At 39.1% G+C, this 26,143-nt stretch overlaps 1 protein-coding gene and 1 pseudogene across 3 annotated transcripts in view; one reads left to right on the top strand and one right to left on the bottom strand.

The window, feature by feature from the left end:
- The window catches only part of ANKRD28 (ankyrin repeat domain 28), a 229,716-nt gene that overhangs the window by 151,400 nt on the left and 52,173 nt on the right, over positions 1-26,143 (bottom strand). Inside the window, exons 1-2 of one of the 3 annotated variants that reach the window (XM_048838495.2) lie at positions 7,294-8,231; positions 5,871-5,954 (exon numbers count right to left, since the gene is read on the bottom strand). The exons of 1 other annotated variant lie outside the window; for it this stretch is intronic. In XM_048838495.2, the coding sequence (XP_048694452.1) occupies positions 5,871-5,954; positions 7,294-7,410 (201 nt within the window). In that variant the 5' untranslated portion in view covers positions 7,411-8,231. Of the gene's footprint in view, positions 1-5,870; positions 5,955-7,293; positions 8,232-26,143 lie in introns of those variants that run through there. One more of the 3 variants, XM_048838497.2, reaches the window with a different exon arrangement.
- On the top strand, positions 11,279-24,326 carry LOC125633052 (fructose-bisphosphate aldolase A pseudogene; annotated as a pseudogene).

Here is a 26,143-nt window from a genome sequence, read left to right as displayed (position 1 = left end):
GAACCTAAGTCAACCAAATCCTAACCACTGACCAGCCCTTCCCTCCTTTAAAAAGGATACTGAAATGCAGAGAAACATATTTAGCAAGACGATACACTACCCTAGAAGGCAGTCCAGTATCCACCATTTTGTAAATAAGCAAACAGAGATTTCACAAATCCATTTTAGGCAGAGCTGGGAAGAGAATCCACATCTCTAATACAGCAGTCACTAGTCATATACACAGCCACACTGCCTCACAGAACAACTGGGCCAAATATGTGGGCTTAGATATCTTGTCTACACCCACAACTCTAGTCACTAATACCTCACACCCATTCCCAGATCCAAGAACAGAATCGAGGATTTGGTATCACCAAAATTTTACTGCTGTCTAGCAAATCACTAATCTGCTGGTAAAGCACATGCCAATTTATCCAATAGTGTGTGTTCCATATAGAGAAAAAGAGTTACTCCTTTACTCAAGTGGGAGAGTTCTTATATTCCAGAGTTCAAACCCTACTGGCAACCCATGTATGCAGTCCTCATGGTGACACATGAAGGTATTTATTTTTTTAGTTTAAATAAAACTGGTTTAATTCACACAGTGAGAAAACATTTTTAGAAAAACTTTTTATAGTTTAAAACCACAATAAGCTGTCAAAGGCACAATGCACAACAATATACCGGTGTTCCACATTTCAGTAATTTGTCATACATTTTAACTGTGTCACACACAGGTAGGTTTGAACATTGGTATGTGCATGTCAGCACAGGAATACCACTCTTGCATTAGGAGCTTTGCAGAAGGGGAGCTATTTTGGATTTAGCGGCTGCCTAAACAAGTAAACGGCATATTAAAACTGTAGACATGTTCTGGAGAAGATTAGATGTTTATCCTTGGTCTGAGATCAAGTATGAAAAGTTCAGCCGTCCTAAGAGAGCAAGTGTAATCAGGATTTTAATGGCACCTCTGGATGTAACCATAACTGTAGCAGCATTTGTTACCATGAACACCAATTAGATTTTGCATAATGAGATTATGAAAAATTCTACTGAGTTCAGCGACAATCTGCATAGCTCAAATTGCACTTTAATGCACTCTCCAAACCTCCACTGAAAACCTTTATTGATCTTTTTGCGAGTCACAGACGAGTTTGAGAAATTATAGTTACTCTTTCACTGCTATGTTACAATTCTAGTACAGACAATAATACAAAGTTTGTCAGTCTAAGCTGATGTTAGATAAGGCAGCCAATGTTAATTCATAGCAGCTTTTTTCCAGAACATAACTAAAATTTGCTCTCTTTTTATTATCTCACTGTTATGCACAGCAGCTTAGAATATGAAAGACCGCCTCTAACCTCAGAATTCTTCTAATATGGCACCTTGACAAAAGAGGATAAACTAAGAAAGTGACAGCCTTACAATAGAGTATTTATTTTGTTGTCAAAAGGCATTTGATGCTATCTTTGGACATTTTCTTTATATAACAGGTTTTACGCATGTTCAGGAATCAATTTTAAGTTTATTTCAGACCCTATAACCAGATTTCCCATGTATTTATCTTAAGTACACTATCTAGTAGCATGAACGCTAAACATTACATTTTGACAGTTTCAAAAGGATTCACTCAATTTTTTGAGCCAGTCTGACTGGAAAACACACAATCTAGGGATTGCCTTTATGATGTTTGTCAAAAGCACATGGGGCCCAACCTGGTCCTGAGCTTTAGGCATTTCATACTGTTTTTGTGGTAACCACAATCACCACTTAGTTTTAAGAAGTCAAACATTACTCTACATAGATATACCTCATTTTGCATCAATAAAATAAACAGATGCCACAAAACTACAAAAATATTGTCAGACTATTAGAATATGAAATATTTTATATAAACATCCATAATCTTAAAAGATACGTGAAATTGAGTGATCAGAGAAAATGTTCCCCAAGACACAACATCAAAAATGTTCATGCAACATCCGTCTTGACTTTGTCAGATGGCTCCATATGAGATCAAAAGTTAATTGGATAAATTCAGCTGAGACACAGAACTACAATCCACAGAAAAATAAGTTGATAAATAACCCACCCCATCACCCACAAAAGGATACTATCCACCACAGTAAGAATACTGACTGCACAATAAAAGGTTTCAGAGTAGCAGCTGTGTTAGTCTGTATCCGCAAAAAGAAAAGGAGGACCTGTGGCACCTTAGAGACTAACAAATTTATTTGAGCATAAGCATTCGTGAGCCATTCCTGAGTACATCCAATGAAGTGAGCTGTAGCTCACAAAAGCTTATGCTCAAATAAATTTGTTAGTCTCTAAGGTGCCACAAGTACTCCTGTTCTTTTTGCACAATAATAGTTGTTCAGAAAAGCAGCAGGAAGCATTGGGGAGAATGAATAAGGAATTCCCTAGACCACTGCTGAAGTTTCTGGATGGGGATGTGAAGAAACAGACACACTGTTTTGTCACATTGTTTCCCCAATATAATTCACAACAGTTAAATAGTCTAATGCAACTCTTATCTTTATTGTCAAATCATGAAAACTTCATTTTCTCCAACTTCTCTTTTCCACTGCCAATGACAGCACATAATTAAGGTGGAAATTCAAAGTCTAGATTAAAAGAACAGGAGTACTAGTGGCACCCTAGAGACTAACAAATTTATTAGAGCATAAGCTTTTGTGGGCTACAGCCCACTTCATCGGATGCACAGAATGGAACATATAGTAAGATAGATAGATATAGATATGCGCGCACACGCACACACAGAGAAGACGGAAGTTGCCATGCAAACTGTAAGAGGCTAATTAATTACGATAAGCTATTATCAGCAGGAGAAAAAAAACCTTTTGTAGTGATAATCAAGATGGCCCATTTAGACAGTTGACAAAGTTTAGGATAGTTAACACGGGGAAATAGATTCAATATGTGTAACGTCCCAGCCACTCCCAGTCTCTATTCAAACCCAAGTTAATGGTATCTAGTTTGCATATTTAAGTTCAGCAGTTTCTCGTTGGAATCTGTTTTTGAAGCTTTTCTGTTGCAAAATTGCCACCCTTAAGTCTTTTACTGAGTGACCAGAGAGGTTGAAGTGTTCTCCTACCGGTTTTTGAATGTTATGATTCCTGATATCAGATTTGTGTCCATTTATTCTTTTGCATAGAGATGGTCCAGTTTGGCCAATGTACATGGCAGAGGAGCCTTGCTAGCACATGATGGCATATATCACATTGGCAGATATGCAGGTGAACGAGCCCCTGATGGCATGGCTAATGCGATTAGGTCCTATGATGGTGTCACTTAAATAAATATGTGGACAGAGTTGGCATCGGGCTTTGTTGGAAGGATAGGTTCTAGATTGTGAGGGGAAGCTTGGGACACTAAGCATCATAGCCATCTCATAAATAGCCCGTGTCAGCCAGATAAAAACAGAAAACAAAAAACCAAAAACTGAACTATTCACCAAACAGGCTTCCTCAGTTTTCTCAAAAAAGAAGGGAAGATGTGTCTGTGTCAGCAACTAGAAAACAGGCTGTAGTAAGGGCTGCATGTGAACATACTGTTAAGAAAACTGTACTTCCCACCTCCCCAACCGCAGTTGGGCCAGCACTGAAGGAGGCACTGAGGGTGATAAGTACCTGTCTACATGAGAGAGGGTGGCTGGGAAGCTGCTCTGGGGAGAAGAGCATGTCTGCCAAAACCTGTGTTTCTAAGCACATCTTTGTATATGAATAAGCTGATATGCCTACAACATGTTTCCCTCCAAGATTGTTTCTGAGGCAATAAAGCATTAAAATCTAAGGATTTAAACACAAGTTATGAGTATTTTGTTTTTTCCTGTTTTTTTCCCCAACATAAATGCTTATCAGTCAAAAGTATCTCTCTTTCAATAAATTCTTTAACAACTATATGAGCCCCTACCTAATTGGATTGTGCATCTGTTTATCCATGTTCAGGAACTGACTCCATTTGACTGACAAGAGGCTGTGCTGGAAAGATATTGCACACATGCTGAAAACTAAAATAGAAGCTTTTGCTTCAAGTAAAAGAAATGGAAAATAATTTAATTTAAAAAGTACTTCTACTAATAAAATGTTCTTTACAAGAACCAAATTTAATTTTTATAAGTTTTATTTATGTACTGAAAAGCATAAGTCAAGTGACTAACCTATTAAATACTAATCAGGTTTTTAAAATAATAAAGAATGTGCAAGATGTGGTAAAAGTGCACATATGAAAAGAATCAACTTTTAAAAAATTTAACAAGCACATTAAGTTATATATCGCATCACATGATCCAAGCTTCCTTCTGAAACATATGAACTACTATGGTATCCATAAAAAAGCACCCTCTTTTAAAACCATCAGGTGCAACTTCTATAAAAGTGAGCATCACAGAAGAGTCTGAAATGATATCAGAGAGCTGAAGTACTGCAACAGGAAGGCTTACAAAGGTATTAATCACAGTGTGCAAAGTAAAAAAACAATAACAAAAGAAAAGTGGATAAACAACTGATCTCTCACCCAAAGCCAATTTTTTCTGTTTTTTTGCAACCTCATATAGGAAATTACTAAATCTCATTAAATTTAACCTTGTAAAACAAAACTTTCAAACCGACAAGAAGTCGCACAGTATTTACTCACACAGGACACAACCTAAGGTCCATCAAGTCAATGGAGACACTCACATACTTTAATGAGCACTGGATCAGCCCCAGAATCTCATGCAAAATGCTTTCAAATGTCTAAATACATATTTTTGATTAAACTTTTGCTTTAGAGTCTATATATTCCCAATTTTGTAATTATAAACAGTAATTTTTAAGTGTTTCACTGGATCCAAACTATGTTGGATCTAGTGGTCAGCACTAACGCTTTAGGACAACTAATCACTTTAGGACCAATTTGGGAAGTTACAAATGGGAGGAAAGAAATTGCTGCATGAAGTCCTTACATGTGCAAATTTTAAGTGTTTTTTAAAAGCAAAGCGATATCAGCTGTTTACTATGGCTTATCTTTCTAATGGGACGCTATCAAGTTAAAAATTGTACATTACATGAAATTCCTTACTGATGTCTTACACCTTAAATTATTAATAGTTGAAGATGTACTTTACCTTGCATCAGTTATGTGGTTTTAACTTTTTGTATTTCACTCAAATAATGAAACTGGACAAGTCAACTTCATTTCAATATAACAAACAAAAAATTTGTTCAGGTTTGCAACACTGCAGGGTTATATAACAAAAGAAACAGGGCTTCCAGTTTTAAATGACTGCATAAACCTATTTGTTTTTAGAATCTGTGCTTTAAAATCCTCCCAAGATAATATCAGCCTAAATAAAGTTATGCCTACATTTTCTCAGTTGTCTGCTGTACGTATATGTTGACTCTTGTGCATCCTTTGATTAAAAATGAATAAACAGACTCCACAAAATATCAGACCTAAAATATTCTCATTTTCTAGTCAAACTTTAATGCTTTAATGTAAACAAACTTTGTGGTTATTTTTGTACAGTGAAACTGGAAATTGGAAGTCTAAAAGTTCACACAGTAAGATTTTGAATTAATTCTTTTTTCTTTAAATAAATTTAGTACAAAAATCTAGGCCTTCTCTCGCACAGGACCATTTTTATGTTTAAACCCCTCATACTGCAGTGTTTCCCAAGCCAAAGATATTAACTTCAAGGTGAGATGGGTCTAAATAAGGAGATTAGGATCATGATCTAGGTGGTTATACTTTATGTAACAGTTAAAATTTTCATAAATATCTGCAAGTAAGCACACTTTTGAAGTGATAAGAACATTAAAGAATTGGAGCTGTACCCAAAATGAAATGAATTTATTCTCAAAGGTATAGGGCACGTTTCTCTTTACCTGAAAGTTAACATCTTCTTTCTTAAATATTAATGCTCGAACTTCATCAGGGTCCCCATTAAATATAGCTTGAACCAGCAGTGGCTGAAACAAAAGAAAGTAGTAGTATTTAAAAAACAAACATTACATTCCATGCATTACTTCTACATGCATTTTTTTTTTATGACAACATAATGGTCATATACCAAATCAAGATTAAGGAAGGTGTTCCAGGTAGCAAAATGAAAAAAACAAACTATTACAAAATTTGGCCTGAAGGAAGTCAATTAACTGCCTTTCCCTCCCTCTCCACCCCCAATATACTTTACAAACTTGTACACAAACTAAAGAACCGCTGGATTTAAAAAAAAGGTTTATAAATTTTTCTAGGTTTTTAACGAATGGTTAAAAAAAAGACTACTAAAATAAATTCCCGTGGCAAAGTAAGATCAATTAGTCTAGGATACATTATATACTATTCAAAATATATGTAAAACTCATTTTACATTAGTAAATTAGTAAAATTAAAAGTTCTCGTGTTTGGATAAGAATAAGGAAGCAAGAGTATATTTGAATTATATGGAAACAAATACACACGTACACACAGGCATTACTAAATATAACTAGATTTCCTAATCAGCATCACAAACTTCTGAGATATATCATGATCTAAGTCAAACCTCAAAATTACATGACAAAGAAGAATAATTTTGTTTTCAAGAAAGCAAATTTCTTCAATGCTTCTGGTAAGTGATAACATGAATGCACAGCTACATTACATCTATAATCTGACTTTCATAACTTTTTATTTTAGTGTGCAACTGATATTCTTAAGATACCCTGGATACGATACCAATTCTCAAAATACACACAGCTTATTATTGCATTATAAAGGTTACATCAGTTTCTAAAGTGGTACTGAACAGATAAAACAACAACAAGCAGGAAAGCAAATATTTACTGCAAATGTAATTTCGTCAAGCTCTCTGGAAAAACTGTGCTATCATAAAACTAACTACAAAGTTGAGATTTCTTAACTCTGCTTCAAAAATATCGTTACACACAAAAAAGGGAGCCCTTACAAGTTTTAATTCCATCCCTAAGTTTTAAATATCATGGTGCTTAACATAGGTGATTTTGACTTCACTAAAGAACTATTCGTTCAACACAAAGGTTTCAGAGTAGCAGCGTGTTAGTCTGTATTTGCAAAAAGAAAAGGAGTACTTGTGGCACCTTAGAAACTAACCAATTTATCTGAGCATAAGCTTTCGTGAGCTACAGCTCACTTCATCGGATGCTTATGCTCAAATAAACTGGTTAGTCTCTAAGGTGCCACAAGTATTCAACACAAAGTAACCCAGGTGCTACTTTGCTTAGTCATGTAAATCCTATGATAAGATAATCACTAGACCTTTGCAGCACTATTGCAGAGGACATATCTTACCAACACATTTCCAGAAGGTGAAGGACGTACAGATGTATTTTCCTGAGGTAGTTTGGAAAAAAATGTGGGAGAATCATCTTCAACCTCCTCCAAAACAACAATACACACTCGACTCATTCGATCCGTTTGAAAAAACTGTATTCAGAACAACACTGTAGTAACCACAGCTGAGACAGCACAGAAAGTACTTTTACCTCCCGAGTATACACTCACAAACATAACTTCTTAACACTATTGCTGGTGTTTTAAAATTTAAAAAAGGACTTTTCCCCCCACTATATTTCATTTAAGATGTTCAAACAATGCTATTTTAAAAAAATATATACTTTAAAAACAAGGTTTCATTCACCTGTACTACAACACTGAATTTGTGAAAAATGTATTAAAAATATTCTCCACACTAACTAGGTTAGAATAGAAATGTCAATATCGTAAATATCTATAGTATGTCCTTTTACTAGAAAATCTGCCTGTTAATATTGCTATTTCTACAGAATAACTTTATCCACACAGTGAAATCACTGTTGTAGGTGACATGACACCATTCTGTATAGAATGAAACAAGGAACAATTGCTCTGACAGAGATGATCACAGCTATAGCCTGTCTTGCAAGGTCAGTCTCCAATTTACTGTACTAGGCTTTCTGATGACTGAAAATAAACACCACTGCCCTAAATGTTTCAGGATCTTATTCTGCAATTTTGGAACTTCATTTGTCTTAATGTCAGGAATACTTCACACAATCTATTTTTCAGCAAGGATTCACAACATGATACTCCAAGATTGACAATTCTTCCCTATGTAATAAAAATCTCCGCAATGTACAGCAGAGCTGCAGTACATTTACATGCAATGAGTCAGACCACAAGGGACAATGGGACTCCCGGAATAATAAGATTGCCTGTTTAATCCAGATTTCCCAAGTGACAGAAACGTAGATAGTTTTACTCCATCAATGATACCAGCAATGTAGAGCATTCATTTTTCCTCCATCAGGCAATTGATGTGCTGCTCCAACAGGGAACCCACTATGCAGAAATGCTGTTAAGGAAGAATGTTTCCGTAAAACAAGCAAGCTACTAAGGCACGAAGAGCTCAAATTACTGCCTTAGACTTTTCCTGCATCAGCAGTTCATCACGCAAGTGTTTCTTTTGATCACCATGTGAATATAGCTTCCGTTGTAGTGTTCATTCAGACTGTGGAAAAAAATGAGACTCTGTGCATCTTCTTTGAGCCAACTTCTTTATGCGAATGGCTGTCTCTGTGCCAACCTGATTTTCCTCCAGGGTTAAATACTATATATCAATTTTCTGTCGCTGATTTTTAGATTGTGTGTTCATTCAATAGATGGTCTTGCAAAGCTTTTAAATCCTACTGCCTGAATTGGTCATTAGAGAACATATTAACAGAGCACAGTTCACATCCACAGCAGCATTCGAACTGAGCAATAGGCTAAAGAGCACAGACTGCAGACCCGCAGCATGAAATGCCTAGTAATGCTCACATGTTACACTTACCAGAGAACTGAGCTTCTGCTCTGGATGCAACTTCCTCTCGCAAAAAATAAATAAATAAATAGTGCCTTTTGGGCAGCCATCACAGTTTGAATGTTTGTGCCAGTTTTGTGACTAATTCGGCTCACACGTAAAAATTCTATAATTGAAGAAAGAGCGAGTGTTTAACTTTTTCCACTAAAAGCCACAAAGAAATCTGGTGTACTGGCTCTGCTGACAATTTAGGCAAGTAAACAATTCCAACATTCTAACTGCTTTCACATGTTACTGTATAGAACAACAGAGCAGTCCTCATTTAACTCTCTGAAGACAGAGTATTTTAAACAGAAATCCCCTAAAAACTAAGATATTTAGTTTATAATTTATAGATATAAAAACTAGCTTTTAATGGTCAGTTACTTTAAAAAGATAAACTAACCATTGGTTTCAGAGTAACAGCTGTGTTAGTCTGTATTCACAAAAAGAAAAGGAGTACTTGTGGCACCTTAGAGACTAACCAATTTGAGCATAAGCTTTCGTGAGCTACAGCTCACTTCATCGGATGCATACTGTGGAAACTGCAGAAGACATTATATACACAAAGACCATAAAACAATACCTCCTCCCACCCCACTCTCCTACCATAAACACTACTTTTGCTACTAAACACACACACACACACAATACAGAAGTTTGAAAAATGACTCCAAGCATAACGTAGCCTTCATTAATCTCATATTCCAACAAACTGAATTTATATTTTGACCTAAATTTGCTTAAAGTAACTGTGCTGGTCTGTGGGCGTATTATGCAACTGTATCATGTGCCATAAACTGTTGGAAATGCTTCAGTGTTAAGCAAACGGTGTTTTTTTGTTCCTACTAGACAATATAAAGATTTTTTGATGGCTGTCAATCACTGTTCAATTCACAATATATAAAAGGAGAACAGGTTGAATGATCTAGGAGACTGAGCAACAAAATGGCAGATGAAATTGGATGTTGAAAATGCAAAGCAATGCACAGTGGAAAACAAAATCCAAAATGATGGGGTCTAAGCTAGCTGTTAACACTCAAGAAAGATCTTGAAGTCATCATCAATAGTTCTCTGAAAACATCAGCTCAACGTGCAGCAGCAGTCAAAAAAGCTAAGAGAATATTAGGGACCATTAGGAAACAGAAAATATCATAATGCCACTATATAAATCCCTGGTACACCCACATCTTGAATACCACATATATTCAAGTTCTGATTGCCCTATCTCTAAAATGATATATTAGAAATGGAAAAAGTACAGAGAAGAGCAACAAAAATGATTAAGGTTATGGAATAGCTTCCATATGAGGAGAGATTAAAAAGATTCAGATTGTTCAGCTTGGAAAAATGATGACTAAGGAGGGATATGAAACATCTATAAAATCATAGATCGTATGGAGAAAGTGAATAAGGAAGCGTTATTTACCCCATTCACGTAACACAAGAATCAGGGGTCACCCAATTAATTTAACAGGCAGCAGGTTTAAAACAAACGTAAGGGAGCACTTCACACAATGCAGTCAACCTATGGAACTCACTGCCGGGATCGATTGTGAAGGTCAAAAATATAACCGGGTTCAAAAAAAGAATTAGGTAAGTTCCTGGAAGATAGGTCCATCTATGGCTATTAGCCCAGGTGATCAGGGATGAACCCACATGCTTTGGGTGTCCCTAAGGACTCTGACTGTTAGATGCAGGGAATGGACGACAGGGGATGGATCACTTGGTGATTGCCCTCTTCTGTTCTTTCCCTTTGAAGCATCTGGCATTCGTCACTGCCAGAAGCAGGATACTGGGCTACATGGATCATTAGTCTGACACAGTACGGCCATTCTTATGTTCTTATCTGATGCCTCTTAATTAAAGTATTCTTACTCTGAAGTCCTATGTACCAGTCCAGGACAAGAAAAAGAAAGAAAACCAGTCTCAGGTGTTTTAACTGCTTTAGATATTAACAGATGTGATTTTTCAAAAGGTTAAGAATCAAAGTTATTCCTGCTATCAGCACTGCCATTCCAAACCACTGTAGATATTTTAAAATCATATGCCCACCCTTCAGTAGTTTCACCACACTATATCAAAACGTGTTAAACAATTGCTAACACTTCCTGGAAAAAATCTGAGGTGGGGAGGAGAGGGAGGGAGCATATTTTAAAGTATTTTTGTAGATTATGTAGTCTATTGGTTAGAGGTCAGGACTGGCAGAATTTAACCCAGATGTCTTGTTCACTGTGTGACTCTGTGGCAATATATAAACTCTGTACCTAAATTTTCTTATTTCTAGCATTTGAATAATAATGCTTTCCCACCTTTGTAAAGCCTTTTTTATTTCTCTATATAGTTAGTTATTATAATTCCATACAAGATCTTTGGGAAAGTTACAACTAAGGACATTTTAATAAAAGGAAGGATTGTGTGTTCTATCAAGCTTATCTATTTCACTTGTCTGTCTACATGGTGGTGGGAGGGGTCACAACTATCCACAGAATGCAGGATGACAGAGGATTTAAAGAACAAGGCTCAGGTAAATTTCATACAGATGTTCTTTAAGAACCAGGGAAGAGACAGAAAATGTAAACAGTAAAATTATTTCTACATGTAACAAAGATTTCCATGGGATGTCAGCAGCTCTTCCAAGATACGATACCCACTGAAACGTTTTCTGATACACTGCATATATGAAAAATATTTGCCTTCCATTTATGAATACTCTTCAGAAATTGACAATAGCTTGCATATGTGACCAAAAATAACCTTAGAAAAAATCAAACTTCTAGATACTGTAAAGTAGCTCTCCCACCCCACCAATGTACTGTTTTGGCGGATGGATACAAGTCAGAGGTTGGTAGTAGTCAATATCAAGGAATGTTTTTCTCCTTTCTTCCCACCTTCATTATGAGACTAACTAGCCATTAGTTTACTGGGTCCATATGTTGTGTGGAAATAAGAAGTCTTCAAAGATATACAAATATTTAAGGAGAAATATGAAGAAAAAAGTTAAGTATTGTTTTATTGCAAATTACAATTATAATTTGATATGCTAGCTAGATGCTTTCACTGTGATTTGGGAATTCCCTACTTATTATCTTTGCAATTCATGACCTATCTAGCTATGTGAAGAATCCAACAAGATGTCCAATGAATATATTTACTATAAGGAATATAACGCTTCATACTTACAACAAAAAAGTGGAAGATTGGGCACAGTGATTTAACTATAATTACAGAAGAGATTAATAAAACACATCTGGATAAGTTCTGACACTTATTTTGGAAATTTTGCCCATAAAATATTTATGTAAAGTTGGTATGGCAATTCACCATATTTTTTTCTTGTACACATTTACTGTAACTTAATTTTTAGAATAGAAGTGTTACCATGTTCATACTGGAAAGAGTTAAAATGCAATTACATCACATCTAGCCACAACTTTGTTTAAATAAAAAAATCAATATTGTACTAATTTCAGTGGCTATTTAACCCATATACCTAAGGGGTCAAAAACACCACAAATCTGCCATTTAACAACTACACCACCACACATAGGGAACAATGAACACCCCAAGAACATTTTGACTTTTTCTTATATTGAACCAGCAGCATAATTGTTGTTTTATATCCTTCTTAAGATATCTGATCTGGACTGAAAATACAAATGGATTGAGTGAATGCCTAATAAATTACAATATACCAGAGTGGGTCAATCTGAATACTAAAACATAATAGTAATTTGTTCTTGTTTTTTAAACAAAATTCTTATTTTTGATTCAAATAATTTCTTAAGTAATTTCAAATGTACTCTAAACCAATCTACTCATTTTGAAATTTAAAATGGGCTGCAGAGGGATCCCTTTGCTGTACAAATACCTAGGAAATACCACTGTTACATTACAAAGTCTACTCTGAGTACTAGATGCATAAGTTTATATTCCTATAAAAACAAAAACAAAAGATCAAGACTTTAACCCTTAGCCTCTCTGCATGTTTTCCAGGCCTGGTGGGAACGAACTGGATACACAAATTCAAGTTGTTTTTTTTCCTCATTAAAAAGTAGTAAAGTGTATTATGGTGGTGCTGCAGTAATAACAGACTGGAAGACTTCTCTATTTGGACTCTGAACTTTCTTCAAGAGGGAGAAGCAGCGCATTCCTGAACTGACTTAGGAAAGGGGCTACCAACATTACAGTGCAACCACCACCTTCCTCTATTTCTCAGGCAATTATTAATTGCCCTATAAGAAAGCAGGGCTTTTCAACTTACCACTCAGAGTGAGTGCTGCAATGGTAGGATATCAACACTGAAGCACGTTGTATTTTAGGAGGATAATTGGCTACAGCAATGGTCTATGTGGTATCCTCTCGCTAACGAAATAAAATCAGGTAGATAGTTTAGTCACAGTTTCTTCTGAATAGTGGTAGAGTTTCAGTAACAGCCAACAGACTGAGAAATTAAGCATGTATGTTCAAGTAGATGGGAGACATTTTATTTTACATTGTATTTAACTGGCAGTCTATGAAACAGGTAGTGAAACAGGTACTTTTATTTCATGTTTGGAAGTACACTGCAACTTCTCTATCAACGGTGGGAGTTGAGCACTTAATATTAGAAAAGAGTGCCACAGATACTCAAAGTACTTATACTAAAAGGTAGGTATCACTACACACCACACCTTATGACACCCGCAACTCAACTTTTAAAGAGAACAACGCTCAGAAACACCTTTCAAGTAGACTAAATATGAGAGAGAAGAGCCAAGAGTCATTGAAAAGACCGGATAAAGATGTTTTTTACAATATTTTAGTCAGTCAATTACATTTCTGGTGGTAAAAGTGAAGGCCTGCTGCCAAGAACACCTTACCACTGGCTCCCAAGTGCCTCACCCTTTAGCTTACGTTTCTAACAGTTCCATGAGGTGTAGCAGGAGAAGGAAGGTCAGAGAAGGAAACAAAGGAAAAAAAGGTAGTCATAGAGAGCTGGACCTTACCCACCTATACATAAAAGGTGGCTCCTAAGCCTAGATATCTCCTACAACAGCTCAACTATTTCCATGCCACCATATCAAACTTTTGCCATTTTCAGTGTTCATTCAATGCATGTGTAATTTTCCAGGTTAGTCTGATTTTATGCTATTCCCCACCATCCATATACCCTTTTTAATTTTATTTTATAACTCCAAGCCTTTTATTCTTCTTGGTATGTTGATGTTAATGAAAGATGTGTGGCTAAATCCTCTACACTGCTTTGTAAACTCAATCTCCCTAAGCTAGTTCTAGCCTGCATTGCTGCAGTATTTGGCACTTAATGTAGTTAATTATTTCCAGCAACTGATTTTAAAAAGAGAAAATTCCACTGAACAAAGCTCAAGAATAGAAGCTTGAAGCCTGGAACAACAAACTAGGTCAATATCTAAAGAGAAGACTGTTCAAAAAAAATACTAACCAATAGTTTTACAACCAACTGCAAGTACATAACACATACTTAGAGCTAGATCTTGAGTTCAGACGTAGCTATGAGTTTAACCCACACCACCCCAGGAGCCATTGTGACTCAGACACTGAGTCACAGTTCCTCCCCTGCTTCCTCATTGCTCCTGGGGGAACGAGGCAGAACGGGGAAGGGGCTTGTATAGGCCAACAGTAAGTTACTAGACCCCTCCCTTCTATTGCTACTCTGGCTTGTCTGTGTATCACAGTGGGGTGCAGGAAGAGATAAGGGGCTATTGAGGAGATGAGCCAAGTTCCACCTGTTTTGCCAAACTCCCTACCTGCCCACATTTTGGGTGGTGGGTCCTGTTTCACCTGTCTCTGAACAAAGGGGCATTTAAGTGTTCCCTCATTTAGTCTGAGCAGAAGATGTGACATCCATCCGTATCAACACGGTTCCTCACAATCCCCAGCATAATATCATTATTAATTTAACAATAAATAAATATAGTGAACTTTACTGCTGTGATTCACATAGCTGTTACTGAGCCTGGCTAACAAAATGATCCATGAACCATAATTCGCAAGAGCACTGTATGAAGGGAAGGGAAGGGGGGGTTTTGCACAGTTAAGATTGTTTGCACGAGTCTCATACATATTCTGACATCTACAGCAAAGGCATGCCAGCACCATGATAGTTATTTACAAGTACTAAACTTACCTGAAATTTTCCTTTCTTCTATTAAGGTCTGCAGATCTGTTACATTGGGAACGTCAGCCTTTTGCAGCTTAGGGACAAACCCAGTCACTCGTAACAGGGGAACATCCAGATCCCTGAGGTTCCCTTCAGTTCAGACAACTTCCACAGTAATTTCTACTTTCCTAAATAATGGATTGTGTTAACTGTACTTTGAATTCCCACTCACTACGTGCTACCAATCTGGTATCTACCTCAGATAGAATATGGATGAATGCACATTGTGGGACCTTCTGATTTATTAAATGAAGACCAAGAGGGTCTAAGTAGTGGTGGGCTAAGAGGCCTCTTATTGCCTGCTTGTTCTTCCATGTGGACTGCTGTCCCTCTCCACACTCCATCCTGAGATGTGGCGGTGGACAACCCAGGTAAACTGCAGCACATGCTGGGAACAGTATCATGGATGTTATGGTATGGCAAACAGCAGCAACAGCTGGTTCCCACAGCCAAATACTTTCCCAAGCTTTTAGGTGTGATGGGAAACCCCATCCCCTTATTACATCTTCCCAAGGAGCATGAGGAGGAATGTACAGATATAGCTTGTCTAGGAGAGCTGCCGAGCTCCTAACATAACAGTGCCTGAAAGAAGCTGATCTTTTTTCATCATTACATATGTATAAAACTGCATAACTCAGATTAGGTCAGCTTGCCTTCCTTCCCTGAGGGGAAAAAACTCCCTTTGTGCACATACATTCACACAAAGACGACAGCACATGACTGTAGTCTGGTCTTTTCTGCATTGACCTGCTGCTATGCTGTACTCTGAATATGAGCTTGGAAAACAGCACTGATTTCATTTAGTTCCCTTTTGGAAGTCTGTCCCTATAATCCTGCTTCAGAGGAGGGAAGCAAAACTGGGTTCAGAGATTGCTCCGAAAGTATTTCCAGTGCCCATCACCCACCACTTCCTAAAGTAATGTAGGCTTACTCGCTCCCCTCCCCAACATGGGTCCCTGTTGGGTGTTTCAACATCCTGGCTTGAGGTTCAACAACAGACTCCACAAAATCTGTCTCTCTCTCTTCTTCATGGGATCCCCATGGGCCAGACAGATCCGTTTCCCCCTTGGAGATTAAGCAGCTCAACTTTGCAGTCAGGAGAGGGGCTATTGGCATGGGCTCTAGGGACTCAAGCATGTTCTTCTAACTGACATTGTGCCTTTTTGCCTACTCTACTTGTAGAGATAGGGGAGGGGAAAAGGCTTGCCCCAGAGGCAGTTTTTTCAGTCCTGCCTGCCTCCTTTGCTGCAGAGGGAGAACACTGCACTCTGCCCACAGAGCTGGCTGAGCTCCCTGTCAAGGTATTTGATAATGTCAGTGAAGCAGGAGTCACAGACCCTTTCCTTTGCCTTTTCTTAGCCTAGCTTTCTCCATGAAGCCCGTGAACACAATCAAAAGGGGAAGCAGATGTGAGCAGACAACCTCCCCAAAATGCAATCCTCCAGCATGAATGGGAGTCAGAAAGACAACGCTATTGAACTAAAATGTTAGTCATCAATCTGAAAAAAAGTTTGGTATTTTCCTCAGAAAAGCTCTCCGGCAAGGAGATCTACCTGAGCTGCTGGACACCGTGAAAGCAGGAAAAAATGGAGGAAACTTCCAGAGGCAGAGCATTCCCTCTGCTGCCAATGATTGGTAATAGTTCTGTTCCCACTCCCAAGCTGCAGACAGACTGAAGTACCACTGCAGTGGATCTGTGACTCTTGTGACCAAGAAAAATGTAATCTTTTCCTAGTTGTAACCATATCTGCCCTTCCCAAGGCATATCCCACATTTTCTTCTGGGAGTTTTTCAGGATATTTTTAGCTTGAAACAGAAGTGGTTAAATTTTATACAAATGTATGTAAGGCTTTGTCTACAGTACAGCTGGGATCCATGCTCTGAGATCAATCCACCGGCGGTCAATTTAGCGGGTCTAGTGAAGACCCGCCAAATGGACAGATCGCTCTCCAGTCGACCCCTGTACTCTACCCCCGATGAGAAGAGTAAGCTAAGCCAACGGGAATTTCTCTCCCGTCAACTCCCCGTGGTGTAGACCCTGCGGTAATTCGACCCAAGGTATGTCGACTTACCGCGGTAGTGTAAACATAGCCTAAATCACCATACAACCAGGAGATAATGGGACTCCGGACTGACCAGAGGCTTTCAGGTTGGAGGGGGTTTTTTATTATTGAAATAAACAAAACTGCCTTCTAAAAAGATAGGAAAACAATTTATTCATATGCACACTTTCATATATTAGCTTTATAAATTTATCACAATAATAAAGTGATTCTTGCAACTGAACTTTAGGTAACGTGTAAAGAGTTATATTTAAAAAAACTGTAAAATCAGCTGTGCGAATCAGTAACAGATTATTATAGGTTTGTCACATCAAAGAGCAGGAGGAAAAATCTTCGTGGTTAAAATAAGTTGCTAGGGTTACAAAATGTTTGCCTTTACAACCCAAGTCTGTTTAAAATTCCTATGGAATTCTAATGTGTACAACAGCTTAAGTCAGGAATATACACCATTTCTATTTAAACTATTTGGGAAACAGTAAAATATGATTCATGTCATTCTGGAAGGGTGGAGGACAAACACTGCATTCAACTATTTAAAATCTTCAGTGATGACTCATGAGCTATGGGCATTTCCAGAATCATTCACTTTTTCAAAGTAAAAGACTGCTGTTGATTATTCAAGAAATTATCAGCAAAGATTTGCTAAACAGTAGATCTAGCTTTCAGCGTACCCATTCAATTCCTACAATACTGTAAATAGATGGGAAAGTTTCCTCAAAACAAACAAGAGTGGACTAGGTGGAGTTGAAACTACCCCACTTCAAATGTTAAAGAGATATAGTTGTGAATCTCTTGTCCCAAGGCTGCATAAAAACTTTCAAATTCAACATTACAGTTCTTTGATCCTCATCAGTAACAAAAGAATACCCTCTTGCAATCTTTTTCCATGCCTGTGTAATCACAGGAATCCTTCCTTTTGGTCAAATTTTCAGAAGCCAACAGCAACCTCAAATTTTCCAATAAAAACAGTGTGAAATACTAAATGGATGCAGAAATCCAAGTTACAGAAAGTAGAAAGCAAAACCAAACTGCTGCCTACTTACTTAGAGAGATTTTTGTGAAGACAAAACATGAAATAAATGTGCACTGCCAGGTTCTTCCCATGATCAGCAAGATTTTTTTTTATTCATCATCTCTGGAAAAATGTCAAGTCACTCTTCCTATTAATGTTTTGTGAACTACTGTTCTAATCAGACTCTTCCTTGGAGAAAGTGTAATGGGTTAAAGATAAATGCCATCCATACACTACATTAATACAACGCCATAATTTAAACTATATGCAGTCAGGAAAAACAAACTTATGGTATCCATAGTAACCTTAGGTCAGCTTTTACTCACATGGAGTATTTTCTGTTCCTATACATATCAGTAACAGGAAATACCTCAAATTAGCAAGAGAACTAAATTACCATTGCTATGGATACCAACACTTTTTTCTCTCTCTCTTGTATATCTAAATGCTCAGCCTTGCTGCACATGCTCTATCCCAACTCACTTTGCAAACGTAGTGAGAGCCAGGATTATTAATCATCCCACATGCATTCAAAGCAGGATTGGTTTTGTCTGTCTGTTTTTGGGTGTCCTAAATTTCTTGGAGGATCTTAGGATCCCTCAGGAGCCCTCATTCCCATGACATCTGGGAAGGGGCTCCTTACTGGCAACAGCAGGTGGACCCAGGAGCAGGAAGTTCAGTCAATATAAGCTTCTATAGGATGAGGGAGCTTATCTGAAGCTGCAGGAGTGGAGGGCACCCCCCAAAAAATTAATGAGTGGGATGGAAAAGCCAGCATCTTTTCTCTAGATACCTCAAACATCATACCAAGAGTCAATGTTTATTCCATATTTGGGAGAAGTGTACATCCCATCACCAAGATTTAAGGATAGCCCTTTCCAGCAAGTTATTAATTCCTTCCCTCCCTTTTTTGCATAGTAAGGAACAGAGGGGAAAATTTGTGTAACTGTTTAATGCAGTGTATTTTATTTTCTTTAAAGAAAGACTGGTGGTCAGAAATTGAAATAAATTCAGTAGGTATAAGACATTCCAATAAATGGTCACAGAGTGCTGCCCAAAGCAAGAAAACTGGTCCCTCATTAGCAAGCATTCCTATCAATTGGATACACTTACTTTGCTGCCAAGAAAAAACTATTTATTTTGCTTAGATCTTTCTTAAGGGCCCCTAAATAGCCCTCTCAACATCCTGGCAATAAACTTTTTTCCCCAGTCTTTTGTTGGATTGCACCAGCAATCCATTATCTTTCTCCAAGATTTTGTAATTCCAGACAGCTCCCTCCCTATCTGAAGATCCCATAAAGCTATTCCTAAAGAAACTAACATCCCTAATTAGGAAATCTCTGTATGAAGAAAGCTTTCATTATCTTCTGGAGGTTTGACTTTGTGGCAAGTGTGCTTCACCTACAATACTAGCTCACTGCAACAATAAAAAAGCTTAAATTATACAAGTGTCAAATGAACATATCTTCTTTAAAGTCATTTCCATAGCTCCGCCCTCCTCAGAAATACTGTCTAGATAGAATTTCTAGGGAGATGGGGATCTTGGTAGTGTTGCATATGTGGGCCTGAATATCCTCCCTCCTCAAAAAAGGCCATTTCTGTAGAAAATTTTTTCCAGCATACTGAGTGAATATGAATGCAGACAAAGGAAATCTTTCAATTCCCAATGGACCAGCCTTATAGTTCAGAAACTCCACCAACCCTCTCTTCCAAGTCAGCAAGAAGCCTTCAAGAGAACATTTCCTGACAGAATGTAGAAGTGGATATGATTCACTTGGGAAGAGGGCGGGGGAGAGGGGGTATTAGAAACATTTAATGGATACACAGAGCATGAGTACACAGACCATTTTAAAAAGCCAGTTAAAGGAGCATTACACACAGCAGAAATTCTACTTACAACCTCTATGAATTAGCAACTTCATTATTTTATTTACTGCTGTTATGTATTTTGTCACTGTACTGAGAACAAAACTTTCAGAGCTTGATTTTCCAGAATGAAGACAAGTATATATGCAATTATAGATACAGTAGCCCTGTGAAGAATCAGGATATTGTGTTTGCAAAACAGTAGAGGCTCCCCACCACAATGTATTCAATTTGCATGTGCTACCACAATAATTTCATGTGTGTAACTGTAAAAAAAACTAAGTGTCCTTTTAAAAATCGCACTAATTGGCAAAAAGATTTTATTATTTTTAACTACAGTTGAGAAACGAAGGACATCAGGACATAAAAGACAAGAAAATAAAATCAATTTTGAAAAGATACATCTGTATCTCAATACTCTAAACTCTCCCTACAATTCCAGGTTTATATCCTCTGAGACTGTCAGAATAATGGCTTTCAATACAAAATCCTGATAATAATGAGTTTGTTACATACAAAGAGCACTTTTAATGGTTATTCAATATTTTAAGCCTTGTTTTACAAATTGGAGCAGGAGTTAATTTATTTCATATTACACTTATCCATTGGCTGACATGCACAGCTATAACAAAATAGGCAATACGACCATTTTAATTGAGACATTTCATTCAATTCAGGGGTTTCAAAAATATCTTTCATATACATTTGAATAAATATTAATCTGACATTTTATTTAGTAGGATTCTTGAAGAACAACATTTTCACAACATTGGCTACCGCATAAAAGACTAAATATTAAAAACAAAGATTAATCAATATGAAAATAGAAATCCCTTAAATCATGGACTTCTAAATGTCTATACCCCAAATCCTACAGCTTATGCACATGAGTAATTTGCATTGAATTCAATGGCTCAACTCAAGCGTAAAGTTAAGCACATGCTTCAGTGTTTGCAGAGTGAAAGCCTAACTGAAGTATACATGGAGATTCTAGTTTCTCAACTAATTTTCAGTGTTGAGAAACCTTGAGAAAAAAGGTTTGACCTGGAGGTCATATTGTTTATCACCAGACTTCCTTCTCTGTCTTCTCTCTTCTCCCCCAGCTCATTCTTAGACACATGTAGCAGTGGAGAGGGAAAGGGGCACTGGCAGCATCACTGCCCCACAGGCAGGGTAGGTGAGGAGCTTTGGGGAAGGACAGGAGCTAACAAAGAACTGAATGTGAGGACCTGACAGGGCCGAGGACTAACAGGAGCAAAGGGAGCTAGTGCCACCCCCACATCCATGTTCCCTTCCAGAAACCAAACATCCCCATTCTCAAACCATCCTAGTTACCAATACCAAGCTGACTCTGGCTACCCCCACAAGAAATTCATCCTGTCCCTCAGTCTTTGAGAGGTGCAATGAATAAGGTCCTGCCTGCACAAACCTGCTTTCACTTTTCAGGGAAGCCTGCAAGGAATACCTGGTGTCAATCCAATGCCTTTCATCAATATTAAACATTTCTGGAAACATGGTATGCGTATTACACACCAAGTAGTCACATCTGCAAAAAAAGTCACATGGAGCTGCACAAAATGTGGCAGGTGGGTTTATTCGTAACACACCCCCACCAGATATATAAAGTTGAATTGAGAAAAAAGTTATCAGGCCTCATCTCCCCACTCTGTGGCAGACTGCCCTCTCAGTGGGCAGTTTTTCCATTCCTAAAAGCTCTCAGCCCAGTGAAGAGAACTGCTCCTCGTCCTCTTCAGGTCTATCAACCTTATCCTTGAGTAGAGGAAGACTACAATGGCTGGGGAAGGTGAATGTACATGTGGCTGGCTAAGCTTGGCTGGATGAGGAAGAACAAATAAAAGAGGTAGTAGCTCAAAGGGATGGATAGATTAGAGAAATGAGAAAGTCAAGTGTGAAAAAGAAAATCAAGACTAGAGAGACCAAGAGGACGACAACGACAGAAGTTAAAAGGAGATAAATTAAAAAAACCTCACTTAGTTTAAGTTAAATATGTTGGGCATGCAGAAAGCGGCTAAAAATTAAACAAAGGAGGTATAAAGGAACTGACTCATCTCTTCTCTACCCCTCCAGTTCCTAAATCCCTTCCATGTGCACTTCTGGCTTCACACCCAAAACTCTTTTGCACCTTCTGGCATACATATATGATGGTTATATCTTGGTTTTTCATTTTGAAAATCTCATCACCTTAGCAAGAGTATGAGTCAGCAGTGAAACACAAAAGGGAAGTGACCCCCTCCTACGAAAGTGATGTACAGGGCTGCAGGGGATTATGCCAAGGCAACTGCAGCCTAAAGGACCTCTTGGCTGGGAGGGTTGGGGGGAAAATGGGACAGAGCATTGCTGGGCCCCTTTATCCCAGACACCATAAATCCTGTCTGCAGATCTGTATTCAGCATGCTACAGAATATACTCAAAATGAAGTACAAGAAGAAATAGAAAGTGTAGAGCAGCTGCAGCAAAACAGGCACGAAAATCAGAAAAGTGACCAGGGATACCTGAATGATTGTATGGAAATGACTTAAATATATGTCTGCTATATTATGGATCCCACATTGCTGTGAGCTACTAAACTCTGTAATGAACATTTTGGCTGCTGCAAATTTCACCAGGCAGGACAAAAGAATGATATGGAACTCAGACAATCTACTGTCCCCTTGGGGAACTAAAACCAAACTCCATATAAGTAAACCTAGCAAATATTTCCAGACACCGAATGTAGTAGCAAACAGAAAAAATTGGTAATTCCAGAATGATTTACTGCAAGTAGCTGAAGTGTAAATACTACATTTTTAGTAAGCTACTGACAAAACTAAGTTTTTGAATCTACAATTAGTTCAACTTGACTATATTTTTGGTGGCTTTTCATTCTAGTTTGCACTCATAACTTGAGCAGAAAAATATTGAAGTAAAAATTCCCTCTTATCCTTAAGCCATCCTAATGGCTAATTATGGAAATTAAGGTATATTTCACACAATCAAAAAAAATGTGATCCTACTGAATATTGCTCTTAATGGGTACGCTTGTTTAATACAAAAACCCAGTTTTCAAGCTGTGACCTCTGGCCTGATAGGTAATTAACAGCTGAAGAAAACAAAGTACCACTACTACAGACCACAACATAATTTGCATCCCCCATGCCTAATTCTCCATAAAACTCTCTCCTCACACACACTATTCACCTACACTTTAAAAATCATGATTTTTTTAACAAAAGAAAAAGCCCCCCATAAACACAAATTTAAACCATTCAACTGCACATCTAATAAAAAGTGTGGTAGCCAACAGCTGAATTACATGTCAGAGTGTAGCACACGAATCTGAACATCTTAAAGAAATTGCATTTGATTTACATTTTTATAAATATCATGAATCTAATGGGTTAAAGGAAAGACCACTTCATTAATATTCAGTGTGTTTCAGGTTTAAGAATAAATGTATACAAGTTCTGAGACAGAAAAAACAAAACCCAAAACTTTATTTCCAACGTGAGCACAGGATTTTAAAGCTTTCCCATCAGCCCAAGCATACCCCACCCAAAAAAATCCCATCACTCACAGAGGCTGTAGTAGCAGCTGCCACCAGCTTCTGAATCTTGGAACTTTCTTGTTGCTCTACTCCTTCTACAGAGTACCACTCAAGCACCTGATTCCACCAGGCACCTTGAGACTCCACCTAACTACCGATTCACTGCTGCTTCTACGTAGAATGCAATCAGCTATTTGTCCTGCCTCACATCTCTGAGCACACCCCCTCCCACCTGGCCATCCTGGAGAACGCCAACGTCCTAGCTCGCTACACCAGCAACTGACAGCAGAACGGGATTGTGCCCATTGTTGAGCCGGAAATCCTGATCAATGGGGGACCATGATCTGAAGCGCTGCCAGTACGTCACCAAGAAGGTGGTAGCAGCCATGTACAAGGCTCTGAGCGACCACCACATCTACCTGGAGGGGACGCTGCTGAAACCCAACATGGTGACAGCCGGCCATGCCTGCACCAAGTAGGACAGCCATGAGGAGATCGCCATGGCAACAGTCACCGCCCTGCGCCGCACCATGTTGTGCCGCCCGCTGTGCCCAGCATCACCTTTCTGTCCGGTGGGCAGAGTGAGGAGGCTTCGCTCAACCTCAACGCTATCAACGAGTGCCCCCTGTACAAGCCCTGGGCCCTCACCTTCTCCTACGGCCGTGCCCTGCAGGCCTCTGCCCCCAAGGTCTGGGCCGGCAAGAAGGAGAACGCCCAGGAGAAGTACATCAAACGGGCCCTGGCTAACAGCCTCGCCTGCCAGGGGAAATACACCCCAAGTGGCCAGGGCAGAGCCCGCTGCCAGCGAGTCCCTCTTCGTCTCCAACCACGCCTACTAAATGTGGGGTTCCCTCCCCCGCCCCCCTGCTGCCTGCACCCGTTTTGTGGAGTCTAGTGTGGCTGGCTCCTGGCCTGCAGAAGAGCCGAGCTAACTCTGGAGGGGCGTGAAGAACCCAGGGGTCCAGGTCCCCCTTCCCCTGTTGTTGTGGCTGTGTCTTAGCTTCCGCTCCCCACCCCCCTTTCTGGTGACAGACAACACTCCAGGCGTGCATCCCATGACGGAGCTGCTGGGTCCCCCACCCCCCAGATCCCACAATAAAGAGGACACTACTTAAACCGTGGGGGCGCAGGGGGACGACACAGGACGGGACACACACATCCTGTTTCAGTTCTTTGGGTCCTTACCAGTAGTCCCACACACAATTTCACCTCTCTCCTTCCCCCACGCCATCTTCTTCCCTACCCCATCACTCACACCAATCCATTAATTCATTTTCTTCCCCACTAATCAGAATTAGCATAAATCCCACAATTTTTTTTAGAAAATGACATTTTTTAAATGTCTAGCTATATATACCCACCAAAATAGTCAAGATGTATGTATGTCATACCTAAGATACTACATGACCTAATTTTTGTAATCCTGGTATTCTCTTGTCACTGTTTGCTCACTCTTGTGTTTTGATTTTACATCGTAAGGTCTTCAGGGCAATGGGCATGCCTACTGTTTCATTAACTTCATTTCTGGATACTCAGTGAATATATAAATTATAATTTTTGAAAATGAATATTTTAGCAGTGGGATGGGAAAGTGATCTAGGAGAATTAAAAGAAAATGGGCATAAGCGGTGTTTTAATTAAGTAATTTTGCATTTTGCTGACAGTAGCTCTGCATTCATACTTACGAAAGCATATTTTCTTACATGCCAATTCCTTACGCTCTATAAAGCCTTCAGTTCATAAAGAGAGCACTAAAATGCATCAGCATGCTGATCTAACGGTAATGTTCTGCACTCATGGTCAAGAGATAAATTTGACTCAGTCTTAATTTGTTTTTCCAGGCTAGCAGGAGAGAGGTGAACCAGCACACACGGCTTGTTTACACAAGTTTAGTCTGTACTAACTCACATTAATGCAGATTGAAAATGCTTGCATATGCATGATGCAAACCAGGGGTGGGCAAACTTTTTCACCCGAGGGCCTGAGGGTGGGGAAATTGTATGCGGGGCCATGAATGTAGGACTGGGGCACAAGGTTGGGGTGCGGGAGGGAGTGCAGGAACAGGCTCAGGGCAAGGGGTGCAGGAGGGGGCTCCAGGCAGGGGTTTGGGGTGCAGGAGGCGTGTGGAGTGCGGGAGGGGGCTCAGGGCAGACGGCTGATCATGTGCCCACAATGCTGCTGTGCACTACTTGGCACAGAGTCAAGATACAGGTCCACGTATGCAGGGGCCTCATATGGAGCCGGGCATGGCTGATCACATACGTACATGGGCCATGTGGCCCAACAGCCGCAGGCACGTGTGAGCCATGGTGAGCAGGTGGGCCTTTATGTGGGAGATTAAGTCCGCCATGGCCTGAAACCATGCCTCTGGAAGAAAGGCCCTGGTTCACATGGAGTCAAGAACTGCCCCGATAAACTGTCGTATTGGCGTTAACATGGACTTTATGTTTATCAACAGGACCAGGCTCAGACAGGTGGAGCAAAACAGATCAAGGCTTATTTGCACCCACTTTGGAGACCTGTCCTTGATGATCCAGTCGTCAAGATACGGGAACAGGTGGACCCCGCACTGCCTGAGGTAAGCCACTACTGGAGCCATGCACTTGGTGTGCTGACGATATGCCAAAAGGGAGCACCATGAACTGGAAATGGTGCC

This window comes from Caretta caretta, chromosome 2 (genome assembly GCF_965140235.1).
Source record: "Caretta caretta isolate rCarCar2 chromosome 2, rCarCar1.hap1, whole genome shotgun sequence".
Taxonomy (NCBI): Eukaryota; Metazoa; Chordata; order Testudines; family Cheloniidae; genus Caretta; species Caretta caretta.
This window is presented reverse-complemented; position numbering and strand designations above follow the sequence as displayed.